Source organism: Galeopterus variegatus, unplaced genomic scaffold (genome assembly GCF_000696425.1).
Source record: "Galeopterus variegatus unplaced genomic scaffold, G_variegatus-3.0.2 Scaffold262, whole genome shotgun sequence".
In the NCBI taxonomy this organism is placed as follows: domain Eukaryota; kingdom Metazoa; phylum Chordata; class Mammalia; order Dermoptera; family Cynocephalidae; genus Galeopterus; species Galeopterus variegatus.
Window position 1 is genome coordinate 258,851 of NW_007726373.1, and position 13,467 is coordinate 272,317.

A 13,467-nucleotide genomic window follows, 5' to 3' on the forward strand; every position below is an offset into this window, starting at 1 on the left:
AGAGGCAAGGAGCATATTAATAGTCATGTTGCAACCACTGCCTCAGCTCTGTCACAGGAAAGGGGGTGGTAGCAGGTTCTGAGCTGGACTCTTGTCCACACAAGAGGAACTGAGGCAGTGGCGACAGCACCAAGTGAGCTGCCGGCCAAGACTGGGGAAATGTGATGTGGGGAGAAGACCCCAGATAAGGAAGAGGAACAAGCCGTGGTGGCTCAGGCTAGGTTTGTCCAGGCGGTAACACTCCCAGCAGCCTCTTCCTCTCCAGGGCCATGACCTGAAGCTCTCTCCTCCCTCGGGACCTGGGAAGGACACATCTGAGCTGCTCCTTTAGTGGCCGACTGTGGTGATGCAGTCAGGAACACCCATGGCGGGGCTCGCTCCTCTGTCCCAGCAGGGGCAAGCGTGCAACGCACAGAGGGGACGGAGCTTGCTGACCACGTGCACTTCCTTCTCCACTGAACTCCTGAACAAATGGACAACATGCACCGTCACCACTTCCTCACCTCCTACCCACCCCTCAACTGCACGATCTGGCTTTTGCTGTCAAACGCTCCTTTCTCGCAAGTCACCAAGCAGCACCTCACTGCCATACTCCTCAAACAAGCCTTGCTCTGCCAGGCCTCCAAGCCACCACCCATGCTGTCCCCTCTGCCTAGGATGTCCCTTTGTACCTTCTCCACTTGGCAAACTCTGATTCAACCTCCAGGTTGCCCGCAAACGTGCTGTATTGTGTGTGCATACATCCCCAGCCACTGCCCCCATCCCCGTCCTCGTCCCTGAGAGGAGTCCCTCTCCTGAGCTCCCACTGCACTGAGGCATACATGTCCCTTATTAGACACTGTTTGTGACAGCAGCTGGCAACGGGTCTGGAATGAGCACTACTGCCAACAGTAGCAGCAACCATTCTGTGAGTCTCACCAGGGTCCAGGGACCATGCTGGGCCCTTATATCCATCACTGCGTGTGATCCTGCAAACTGTCCCACAAGGGCAGGTGGCTCAGCTACAAGGTTACAGGGCCAAGGCCTTTCTACTACGAAGCTCTGTCATCTGACAGAAGCCAGACTCAGAAGCCACTTGTTTATAACCAGTCTTCTCAAATCAGACTGAATTCGTTGAGGGCATAAGTCATATTTTATTCGTCTTTGTGACTTCAGGACTTCATGCAGGGCCTGGCACGTTGCTGACCCTTGGCAAATGTTTATCAGATTTGGGCTAGCTGCAGAGTCCAGAACTGGCCTTAGCCCACACACTGGCCTGAAACTAGGGGCTGCTAAGAAACCTGGGGTGGAAACACTGAGATGAGGCAGGATAAATGCTATAGTGAATAATAAGGGCTACTGCACCAAAATGGGAAAAGGGCTATTGAGGGCCCAGGGTGTGCCAGCCTCCAGCATGATGGCTGCTGCTATGAGCCCTCTGCAAGGCAGACAAGGTTCTAGAAACTGCCAGTCTCATAAGGGCTACTGCACCAAAATGGGAAAAGGGCTATTGAGGGCCCAGGGTGTGCCAGCCTCCACATGATGGCTGCTGCTATGAGCCCTCTGCAAGGCAGACAAGGTTCTAGAAACTGCCAGTCTCCTCTGATGAGGGCTCAGGGCTTAACTCAGCATGCCTTGGAGTCTGCTCCAGAGGTTCCTCTCTCAACCCTGCCCCAAGATAAAACCATTGTTACAATGGGAACCCTTAAGCCTCTGTCTCTGAAGGCACAGCTACATCTGGGGAGGCAGGAACACGTGGTCTTAGGCTCACTGCAGTGAAGAGGACATGTCTGTACCAACTATCACTGAAGTCTAAGTGTGGTATAGTAAGAAATATATTTGGTTTCTGTCCCCCAGTTCCTATCACAGAGCACCTAAAATCCTTAGAATTTCCTGAGTGACAGGGTGTCTTCTGTTATTCATAATAAGCCCCTTTCCATAACTTCTGAGTTTATGCAAATGGGGTGACTTAGGGATAGGCTCCTAGACAGCCTCAGGATGAGGCCAGTCAGTCACCAGAAAGACTACACAAATTAGAGGATTAGAGAACTGCAACTTTCAGCCCCACCCACCAACCTCCAGGAAGTGTGGGGCTGGGGGTAGACTGGAGAACAACTCTATAAAAACTCTTGGACAACAAGATTTGATGAGCTGCCAGGCTGCTGACCACACAGAGGTGCAGGGAGGGCAGCGTGCCCAGAGGGGACACAGAAGCTCCACACCCGTCACACCTCGCTTTATGCAACTCTTCATCTGGCTGTTCCTTTGTCTCCTTTGTAATATCCTTTATAACAAACCAGTAAATGTAAGTGTTTCCCTGAGTTCTGTGGGCCATCCTAGCAAATTATGGAACTCAAGGAGAGGGTCATGGGAACCCTAATTTATAGCTGGTTGATCAAAAGTGCAGGTCACAATCTGGGACTTGTGACTGGCATCTGAAGTGGGGGACAGTCTTGTGGGACTGAGCCCTTAACCTACGGGATCTGACACCATCTCCATGTAGAAAGTGTCAGAAATGAATTGAATTAGTGGACACCCAGCTGGTGTCCACTGGAGAACTGCTTGGTGTGTGGGGAAATACCATGCCAGAGTGGCAACACCGGAAGCGTTCTGTGCTGAGTGGGAGAGCAGACAGAAAAAGTCTGTTCTCCCCTTTACACTAAGGGTAGCAAGTCTGAACTCCTGACTGAGGCACAAGAGGCCCTGCACATCCTGGACTCCACTCCTCCCCCCACCTCTTATTCTGACACTCTTCCTTCTAGCTCCTTCTCACCTCCCAGCACTGCTCTGCCTGCCTGGAGTACTGTCCTCTCTTCCCTCGCCCTGCCCCCATGCACAAACTTGAGGTAATTCCTACTCATCCTTCAGCCCCAGGCTTGGCCATCACCTCCTCTGACACCCACACTCCTCACTGTCACAGCCAGGTTGGGTGACCCTCCTGTGTGCCCAGAGCATCCCGTGCTCCCTCCAGCACAGCTTCACCTCTGTCCTGTCACTGTGTATTTACCTGCCTGAATCTGCTCCCAGATGTGAGCTCCGAAAGGACGGAGGGGCTTGGTCTGTCCTGTGGGGCTGTGGTCTCAGCACCTAGCACACTGCTCGGATCTGTCAACATTTGCTAAGTGAAATATCTGTGAAAAGGGCCAGGCTCCAAGAAGAGATTTCACTAGCAAAAGTAAACAGTAAGGTATGGATTTCCAATTCCTGGCATCTCTGCATGTTCACACATATGGATCGTGACATCTACCTACCCTGTGTCAAGGAATAAGCCCCTGAGTTTACAAAGATGGAAGGTGAACAGAAGCCTACCTGTTATTCATTTTTGGATCTTTTGTGTTTTGTTTGTTTGTTTTTTGGTTGCTGGCCAATGCAGGATTCAATAGTATTTATTTTTGTATGGCCTTGATCCAAGGCAACTGGCACTATCTCCAGCTAACAGGACTTGCTTATCAGGCTCTCGAACTCTTTGCCTTGGTTCCCTCAAGGCTAAGCAGGAGTCAAAGAGCCAGAAGCCAGGAGCCCCGCCCAACTCTGCCACAGTCACGGTACTCCCCTCCCTCCTGCATGCTGGCCATATCCACACAGGACGGCCAGCCCTCCTCACCAATGATGGCTTCCTTCAAGCTGGACTCCACAGGTAGGATGTTCTTCTCCACCAGCTCCATGGGACCAGGCCTCTGTGCAATCTTCTCATTGAGGTCATCAGCTAGTCTGGCTCTCTTCAGCTTCAACTGCTTGGCCTGGAGGGAAGGCTCGGCCGAGGTCTCTGCCGTGGGAGAGAATGGGGTGCATGTATGAGTGGACCTGGTTTTGCTCTGGGAACTCCAGAGCAGCTCTTCTTCCTCCTGGGTAGAAGTAGAGACTATGAGAAAGGAAAGCACGTCCCAGGCAGAGAAGGGTGGCCTGGCTTGAAGTTTCACATGGATAAAAGAAAGGGCCCTCACTGTCACACAGTCACGCGCAACAGTATCCAGGCACAGATGGCCAAGAGGACTTCCTGAGGTGGAGCTGCAGAGCCGAAGGAGTACCAGACAATGGAATGGTCTCCACACTCCCTCAAACTTGCTCTGCTACTCAGGCAATTCACCTCTCTGCTCTGGGTTTAAGTGTATTCATCTGCAAAATGTGGAGTTCAGTCCAGAAAAGCTCTCTTCCAGCCCTGACGGTGGCTCAAAACTAAACAAACAAAAAGTGAATATATTTACGATGTTTCTAGGAGCCAAAACCTTCCCTTCACTAAAAATGTGGGAAGACGTTTCTCCCACATTTCCTGGGGCCAGAGGGAGTACATCTAGGATGATCTTACTTGTACATCACAGCTGCTCAAGTAAATGTCAAGTGAATGAATGAATGAACATAAAAAAGAAAGTAAATGTATTTTTAAAACAGATTTTGGAAGAGAAAAAAGATCTGCCCTGGCAGAGAGAAATGATTTCATATCAGGGAATGGTGAGACCCAGAACAGGTCATGCCAACCCAAGATAATGTGACTGTGCTTCTTGAGAATTCCCCAAAACCAGTCAGTGGCAGCTAACACAGCACTGCTCTTTTACTTTGTTAAGACTCTGGCTTACCCACTCTGCCAACATAAATGGGAGTGAGAAGGAAGAGGGAGGCGCAGTGGTGGCAGGCATTAGATGAAGAAGCATTTCCAATCTTACTCACCTTCCAAAATGTGCATTCTGACCAGCTCCGATCTCTCTGGCCGGGAACGAATTTTCCGTTTGAGATAGTCCTCTGTCTATAAAAAAAAACATACCAAGAAACTCTCAAATCCAGGTCACAAGCTTATAGTATGGGCAGAACCACAAAACCAGCCTTGGCCATGATGGATGCTGCTGGTCACTTCTGCTATCCCCATGACCTCAACCTGGTGACTGCAGGGTTCTGAGGCAAGGGCAGGCCTGGGGAGGACAAACTGACTTCCAACTGTACCTGCCAAGAGCACCATCCTTCCAGACCATTTGTCTCTGTGAGGCTGGACTAGTAATATATACACTAAAAAACTATTACGTATAAGTAATACAAAGTCATCAAAGAAAATTTAGAAAATAAGAAAGTAAAACAATAAAAATTTTAATCATCCACTGTTAGTGTTTTAGGGTATCTATTTCTGATCATTCTTCCGTGCAGAAGATAAGTTTAATTTGGCAGAGATGTAATCACACAGAATATAATATTATATCCTGTTTCAAAAAATTTAACATTGCAAGATCTCATGAGCATTTTCCATTCGTGTTGAATGGATGCCAAATAGAATACTAATTTTGATACATGGTATCATAGCTTCAGTTCCTCAGAGTCCAATGTCCTCATTTCTGCATTTATTAGGCCCCAGACAAAGTAAACCATTCCCTCAACAGTCACAGAGCCATCCCACTGCTTGAGGCTAATTATAATGTACATGTGACCCGAGATCTGTGTTCTTAATCTCTGCACCAAGTGTTTTTTCAAACCATAGGTCAAAGACTATTAGTGGGTCAACACCAGCTATGTCCAGCATAGGATAGGACAGACAGGATAGGATATGGCAGAAGAGAGTACAGTAAAAATAAAATATCAGAGCATATTATTATGTATAGACTAGTCCTTGCCCTGGTCTTCTGCTGCCTTGGTGCTCTGGCTGGGCAGCTCTGTGCAAGCTCTGGGGTGGCTGAGGTCTCCAGGAAATGGTTTAAAGTGGCTGTGGGCTCTGGGTCTATCACCCCGTGTGTAGTGGGCAGAAGTACTGCCTCAGTCACTGAAGAGGACAGTAGAACAGCCATCAGGTGCTGCAGGTCACGGACATCAGAGGAAGGCGTATTTTCTAAGACATCTGGAGTTCTGAAGAGTGGCCAAGGCTGAGGCAGAATAAAGTACTGATTAAGGAAATATCTGGAGAGCTTCCAGATTGGTGAAGACATGGAGATGTTGGGAAGTGGTGCAGGATGGCACATCTGCCCGGATACAGCAGGTGCCGTGCCCCTTCCCACATCCCTATGCACCTCTTCCATCTGGCTGTTCCTCATTTGTATCTTTTATAACAAATAGTAAACATTAATGATATCAAATGGCTGAAACCTAGCTACCTAGAAGTCACTCTGGACTGGTTTAGAAGTTACAAGGTTCCTGATGGAAAACCACAGAACTGGTTTGCTTTCGGTGCAGAAGTAAGGACTTCACAGTTAATATTACTAAAGGCACTCATGACCACTGGAGAACATTAGTGACTAAGAAAACAGATGGAAAAGGAATCATTTGCATGAATACAACAGTCTCTAAGAGCCCTTCAGACTGTGATCCTGACACTACCAAAGTCATCATAGCTGCTTTACCATCACCCAGTGAAGCTGACTGCACGGTACCAACAGATGTGCATAAGTGGTCCCATCACCAGAAAAGCAAGTGACATTTCTCTGGGATACAGGCTAATATTGCTGCATCTTATGCATCTGGAGTATGGGATACAAAAGTAGCAGCTTTTCAAAGCTTTAAAATTTTAGAACTAGGCTTCCCCAAGATGGTGGCCACTACAGATGGTTATAGACAGGCAAAATGGCTGCAGGGAACGAATGGAGACTTCACTGGGGATTACTGAGGCCGTGTTTATGGAAGATGGAGACTCCTTCATGAAACAGCCTGGGAATGAGATTGCAGATACTGTACTAAAAAAGCTGGATGAACAGTACCAGAATTATAAGTTTATGGAACTCAACCTTGCTCAAAAAAAGGAGGCTTAAAGGTCAGATTCCCGAAATTAAACAGACTTTGGAAATTCTAAATATATGCAGAAGAACAAAGAGTCCACTAATTCACTGGAGACCAGATTCTTACTGGCAGATAACCTGTAGTGCAAAGATTCAGTTCTTCTTACTGATAAAGTGTGTCTGTGGATAGGGGCTAATGTAATGCTTGAATACGATATTGATGAAGCTCAGGCACTGTTGGAAAAGAATTTATCAACTGCCACAAAGAATCTTGATTCTCTTGAGGAAGACCTTGACTTTCTTCCAGATCAATTTACTACCAGAGAAGTCAGTATGGCCAGGGTTTATATATAACTGGGATGTGAAAAGAAGAAACAAAGATGATTCTACGAAGAGCAAAACATAATGCTGGCAATTAAAAATGTAATTCAGTTTTTCAAACATGTTATTTTAAATATGTCAACATTTATCCTTAAAGATTGACATAATTTTGAATGACTTTTTAACAGCAAGAATGATGATTAAAACTTTAAGAAATGATAAACATTTTATTTATTTATAAAAACAAAATTTGTTTCAAAACTTTAGAATTAACTAAAGCAAATTCTTCTGTAACCAATCCAATATATTCATTTTTCATATCTCAACTAAAATAATTTTAGTACATGCTTAAACATGAAAGCACTCATGGAAGTCATTTGTGAACAGATGTGCGAGATAAGCATATACTGAATGCATATGTTTACCATGTGTTGGGAAATAAAATTATTTTGCTAAAAAAAGTCTGGAGTTTGCAGACCAAGGTTTAAGTCCCATCTTTGCCACTAACTAGCTAGACAAGTTAGTTAACCTCTCCTAGCTGCATCTTTAAAATGAGGATAACACCTAATTCAGGAGAGTTGACGTGAGGAAAACATAAATGGATATAATCTCGCACATTAAAGTGCTCGATCCAATAGCAGCTGTTCTAACTAGTTCTTGTTTGCCCCTTGCCTGTCTGAGAGGCAGAGGGAGATGGTGCCCGTCTTCTGGCTGGGTAGGGTGCACCGGTAAGGCCATCCCTATTCCTCTTCCCCACTGCCTTACTTTCCCATGCTCCCCACAAACTCAAACAGTGCGATTTGCTACTGCTTTGCTTCCCAGTACCCATGACCTCATTCTTCCCACTCACTCAAAGAAATAGTCATGATTTTCTAGCAGACAAAAAAAAAAAAAAGAAGAAGAAAGTAAACAAAATCTTGGAGATAAATATTTTAGATCTCTAAAAGAGCTGTGGGTCTTCAGGAAGCCACCGCCTGTGATCCTCCATTTGGGGGATTTCTCTTCCCTTGACTTCATGTAAATGAAAATAGTAAAGGGAGTAAGAGGGGAAGTAAGTTCTGGTGACTTCCCCATCTCTGCCCACACGGACAGCAGAATATTCCCCAGAGGCTCTGGGGAACTGGAACTGAGAGGAGGGCCAGGGACACAAGTGAGGTGCTGCAGCATGAAACCCGGGCTCAGCTTCTGCTTTCCACTAGGCCCCAGTGGGCACGGCTGCTCAGGGAAAGGTGGAGACCAGGGAGGCTTCCTGCCCTTTGCAATGCCTGTCCTGCAGAGATGCGGGCAGTGCAGCCCTCAACTTGGGAAGCTTTTCCATGGCTGATGTTCATGTCCTAACATCTATAAAAGGTTAAGTGGAATTAAAGATGTGGAAATACTAGTGGTCTCCAAAGCCAGGTTCAGGGAAAGAGGATCAGGTGATCATTCCATACCCTTAAATGTACTAAAGATTCTGATCCATGCTCCATGTAATCACCATATGGCGTGGCTGCAGGATAGGGATGAAGTAGGAAAAGCAGCGATTTCTCTTTAGAACCATGAGGCAAGGGCTGACCCTAGAGTCATGCTAGACTAGAAGGAAATACAGCCAGCACTGCAGTGAGTTCTGGAAATGCTCTCTGGAGGTCCTTGGGAAGAAAGGTACCTTACCCTGGCCCGCTCCAAGCTCCTTCTCTGCTCATGAAATGCAGCTGGACTTTTCAAAGCTGTTGAGAGAAGAACCATATAAGAATTACTTTACAATGAAGTATCATGTCTAGTGCTATAATTTTCAGTGGAGAAAGTATCTTAAGCTCAAGTTAATCTTAGCAGCACTATTATCTCAGCTAAAGTGAAGAAGGGAATGGCACCCGGGCAAGCATTTATCTTCATGGTTGAGCTTCCCCGTTAAGACAGTTTGGGTTACTTTCTGATTCCTAAGGGGAATAGTTGCTGCCTAAACCTGGGTTCTGTAATAAAGGGCACCCATGGGCTATAATGATAAAAAATACCACGAACCATTACCGGACTGTCAGCCCCACAGCTCCCATCAGCCAAGCCTACAAGAATGCCCACTGGACATCATGTCACTCTTGGGAGACCTGGACACAGGGAGGCGCAGAGCTTCGAACCACGGTTCACTTTCTTCTTCAGCCTCATTAGGAAGCATCAAGTGGCCAAGCTGTTTCAATGGGACAATTAAATTAAAAAGATGGATGTCCACTCAGGTGCTATTCCTTCTTCACTTCAGCTGATATTAATGGTGCTGCTAAAATTAACGTGAATTTCATCTCTAAGGACTAAAAGAACTTCAGAGCAATCATATGGTGACCCTGGTGAAGGAGCACACACAACTGGCGGCTGACAAGAAGGGCTCGACTCTGTTCTGGGGATACGACCACACAAACCACAGCTCTCAACTCCAGCAAACCACCCTCAGGTGACATGGCAAGACCCTCTACAAATGTTGCACCGTGAATGGAGGGTTTGTCTCCTTTTGTCAGAAACTTGGCTATAAGGACAAATGATGATTTAAGATACTCAGGATGAGAGGGAAAGGCCTGACTCACTTCAAGCAGGGAACTATGGCAATAAGAGAGAAATTTACAAGACTGTGGTCAGTTTCACTTCTGCTACCCTAGAATTTCAGAACAGCTGTGAAACTGTGTGCAGAGATAACTTTTGCTAGGCTGCTGGCTGTGGTAGGAGTGCAGGGGCAAGGAGACGCTAAAAGTAGCAAGAGCACGGATATGACCCTATCCTGCGTGGCCTTCGTGCTTCCTCTCCCTCTGTCCCCTCTGGGGGATGGGCTGGGCCCCAGCAACAGCAGTCTTAGAAGAAAGCTTCAAATGTCCCAGAAGTACCTATTTAAAAAAAAATTTTTTTTTTAAATTTTATCTTAGGATAAAAAAGGAACTAGTCATAAAAGCTTTGCTGAGATCCCACCCCATCTTCTAACAGCAGGGGGAGCTCTAGATTTAACAAATAATCTCTAAAAAAACCAGTCCAGGTTCCTCCCCAATCTACCAGAGCATTCCACGGCACTATCCAAGCTATCCCAGTTCTTATATGGGGAGGTCTTGGGCATTTCAGTGGGTAAACAGACACCCCTGAACCTGCATCTACTGTGTAAAGCAGGTCCCATTCCAAAGTCAGTCTCCAAAACGCTGCAGTGCAGGAATCTGGACTGGGTGTGATGGGCCAGCAGAGAAAGAACACGCAACCTGGGATCTCGGAGAGCTCAGCACAGAGATGAGAAAAAAGTACAAAGAATCAAGGAGAAAACCTCCACCATCTACCCCACCCAACTCCAGTTTCCTCATCGGCTGCATTATTCTCCATAGCATTCATCACCACCTTGACACTCTTTATAGTAATACTACATATGTCTACCTATTTTTCTTATTTGTTTATGGTTAGTCTCTTACCATTACAATAGGCCATGCTCCATCAGAGCATGATGGGGGTTTCTTTTGTTTCACACAGTATTCCCAGTGCCTAAAGTACCGGGCGCACAGAATACCAGCAATAATTATTCATTCAATGATTTAATGAATAATCTATAAGAAATGGGTACAAAGAGGCTAGTGACAGGAGCGTTGGAGGATTCTGTGGCAGAGCTCTAAACTTTCATCTCAACAGCCAGAACTCTGGCTCTCATCTGGGTTCAAAACTTCAAAGTCCTGGATAGAGAGTCAAGGGATTTGTGTTCTAGTACTGGGTTCCACCAATTACTGTTGCTGTGACCGAGGGTGTGACGACTTTCTGGGGCTCATTTTCTCCTGTAGAGTGAGAATCTGCTCACCTCCCGGGACGTTGTAAGAGTAAGACGGGCATGAGAGCACTTGGAAGCAGGTGGTGCGCTCACCCACGTGCCTAAGGTGCTGCTGTCAGCAGATGCTGTCATCAGGTCGAATCACTGGTTCAATTCCCTCACTGTCCAGCTAGTTTCTGTACCACAGCCACAGGTTACCTGTCTAAAACCCCAGCTGGTTTGCTGCCTGAACGACATACTATGGCTATCCCAAGGAATCAGACATAAATGCAACTTCAGGAAAAACAACTCACCAGCACAGAACTTTTTGATGGAAGGGGAGTACACCACCTTCATGAACAAAGGACTGTGCACCATTATGGGGGTGACAGCAAATGGCTATAGTACCTATGAACTCCTACTTGGTCCCCCTGAGTTAAGGAAATTCTCACATATAGTAAGAAAGAGACTAATATTTATTGAGTGCTTCCTGATATGGCAGGCATTGTTCTAGACATTTTAAACATGTTAGCTAATTTAATGTTCCTAAGGATTCCAAGTGGTAGGTACTATTCCATTTTACAGGTAAGGACAGGCACAGAAAGGTTAGGAAAGGCTGGCAAATGGCAGACTATGCCCTAATTCATCTCACCCTCAAGTCAGAGTTCTTTCCACTCCTCTGGGTTGATTTTTTTTTTTCCTTTTTGTCTTTTTTACTGACCGGTAACGGGATCGCAACCCTCGGAGTCACGCCCGTACCGGGGACCGGCAACAGGATCGCAACCCTCAGTGTTGCGCCCACACCCCGCTCCGCCAGTGAGCAGGAACCGGTCTCCACATGGGATCCGAACCCTCGGCGGGAGTGCCGCCGCGCTCCCAAGCGGCGCCCTCTCCAGTGCGCCACCGGGCCGGCCCCCTCTGGGTTGATTTTTTTTTTTCCTTTTTGTCTTTTTTACTGACCGGTAACGGGATCGCAACCCTCGGAGTCACGCCCGTACCGGGGACCGGCAACAGGATCGCAACCCTCAGTGTTGCGCCCACACCCCGCTCCGCCAGTGAGCAGGAACCGGTCTCCACATGGGATCCGAACCCTCGGCGGGAGTGCCGCCGCGCTCCCAAGCGGCGCACTCTCCAGTGCGCCACCGGGCCGGCCCTCTCTGGGTTGATTTTTAACTTCTTCAAAAATAGAGAAGAAAAGAACCTATTGGATGTGGCACACACAATTACACGTACTGCTTAGACATACATCTGAGTCCAGGCAATGTGGAAAGGTCAGCTTGACCACAGTACTGAGCACAGAGAGATGTGAGGAGGACTCCAAAGAGGGACTCAGGGACTCCTCCAAGGGACTCCAGGGCTTCCAGGCATCAAAACTCATAGTTGAAAACCAGGGGCTCACCATGGTGGGGCCCTTAGCACACTGATACTGGGAGACAAACCGGGAGTAGGATGAGGCGGCTAGAAGAATTTATTATTGGTCAGGGCCTGGTTAAGAGACCACAAATGAGAACCAAGAAAAGAATGCAAGACAATAATGAGCATTCCCAAAAGACAGCTTCATTTTATAACAACCACATTATAATCCCATTAAACCTGATTCACAACCCATGAGGTGGAGACACTTATTCCCATTTTATGTGTGATGAAACCAGCAGTGGATGAGAGGTGGTAACCTGCCAGGTTGTTCACCGAATGGTGAGCCCAACTCACATCTAGTTCTGTCTTCCCTTTCTCCTCTACGCTTTCTGACAGGTGTGCCAGCTTCTCCCATTCCCTGAGCAGCCCAGCTTGGTTTGTGCTTCTCCTTCCCCACCTTCAGTTCTGCTCTCTGATGGCAGGTTCGGCAATATCAATAGCCACTTCAATAGCCAGGGGAAAGGAGGAGGAGCAATGGCCCCTCGCCCTTGGGGTTTCTATCAGGACTTCCTGTTGCGCGCTTCTCAGGTTCATCTGGGGCAGCAAATGCTCTTGGTACATAAGGGTTTGAGGCTGAGAGGGCGACCCAGTATGTGTCCAGCCAGCTTTGTTAAAGGCCATGCTGGGAAGAGTAGCCAGTGAAGGAGAGGTGAGAGAGATGCAAGTAAGCCCTGGGCTTTCTCGATGTAGGAACCAGTGGCAATGGAGACTCCAAGTCACCTCAAGCTTCTAAGCTTAAGGGGATGAGACACAGGAAGCAGAGCAAGGCAGAAAACAGGTGTTAAAGTTTAGGCCTCTGCTGGCTGTGGAAAAAAACAAAAGACTCAAAGCTAAGTCGTAAGTGTGCGTCCCACTAGGAGGGCTGTGTTCATGCTGTCTTAACATGTGGAGGGAGATGAAGTCTCACAGGAGATGGAGTCTTAACAGCTTCGCCAGGAGCCAGGATTTTACTCACTAAAAATTTCATTTTCCCAGAAACTCCTAGAAGACAGTCTCTGGAAAGGAAACCCTCCCAAAGACCAGTGCAAACCCAAGAGCTGTGCGTGTTGTCTGTAAGAATACACATTTTCAGGGTCAGAGGGCAGTTCTTGGTCCATTTCTCCCACCCCAGGAGCTGGCTCCACTGGAGTCCTGTACTGCCATGTGTGGACAAAGGGAAGTGTGCAGCACGTACCCAAAGGAAAATAACCACGCTCCTCACAGAAATCAAATGAACAGAAGTGACCAAGAGCTGTGGTGTTCTTAATCACAGTTTCAGTTCTAGACGTGGGCCCCACCCCTGGCTGGCTATAACCACCAATTAATATTCTTTTTTTTTTTTTTTTTTTTTTT

The 13,467-nt window shown here is 47.1% G+C and overlaps 1 protein-coding gene and 1 pseudogene across 4 annotated transcripts in view; one reads left to right on the top strand and one right to left on the bottom strand.

Annotated features, from left to right (window-relative positions):
* MKL1 (megakaryoblastic leukemia (translocation) 1) overlaps nt 1–13,467 on the bottom strand; it is a 188,817-nt gene that overhangs the window by 18,163 nt on the left and 157,187 nt on the right. For all 4 annotated transcript variants that reach the window (XM_008566683.1, XM_008566680.1, XM_008566679.1 and 1 more), the window contains 3 exons: nt 8,637–8,692; nt 4,645–4,720; nt 3,584–3,745 (listed from right to left, as the gene is read on the bottom strand). In XM_008566683.1, coding sequence (XP_008564905.1) covers nt 3,584–3,745; nt 4,645–4,720; nt 8,637–8,692 — 294 coding nt within the window. The remainder of the gene's footprint in view (nt 1–3,583; nt 3,746–4,644; nt 4,721–8,636; nt 8,693–13,467) is intronic.
* LOC103585656 lies at nt 6,514–7,447 on the top strand (annotated as a pseudogene).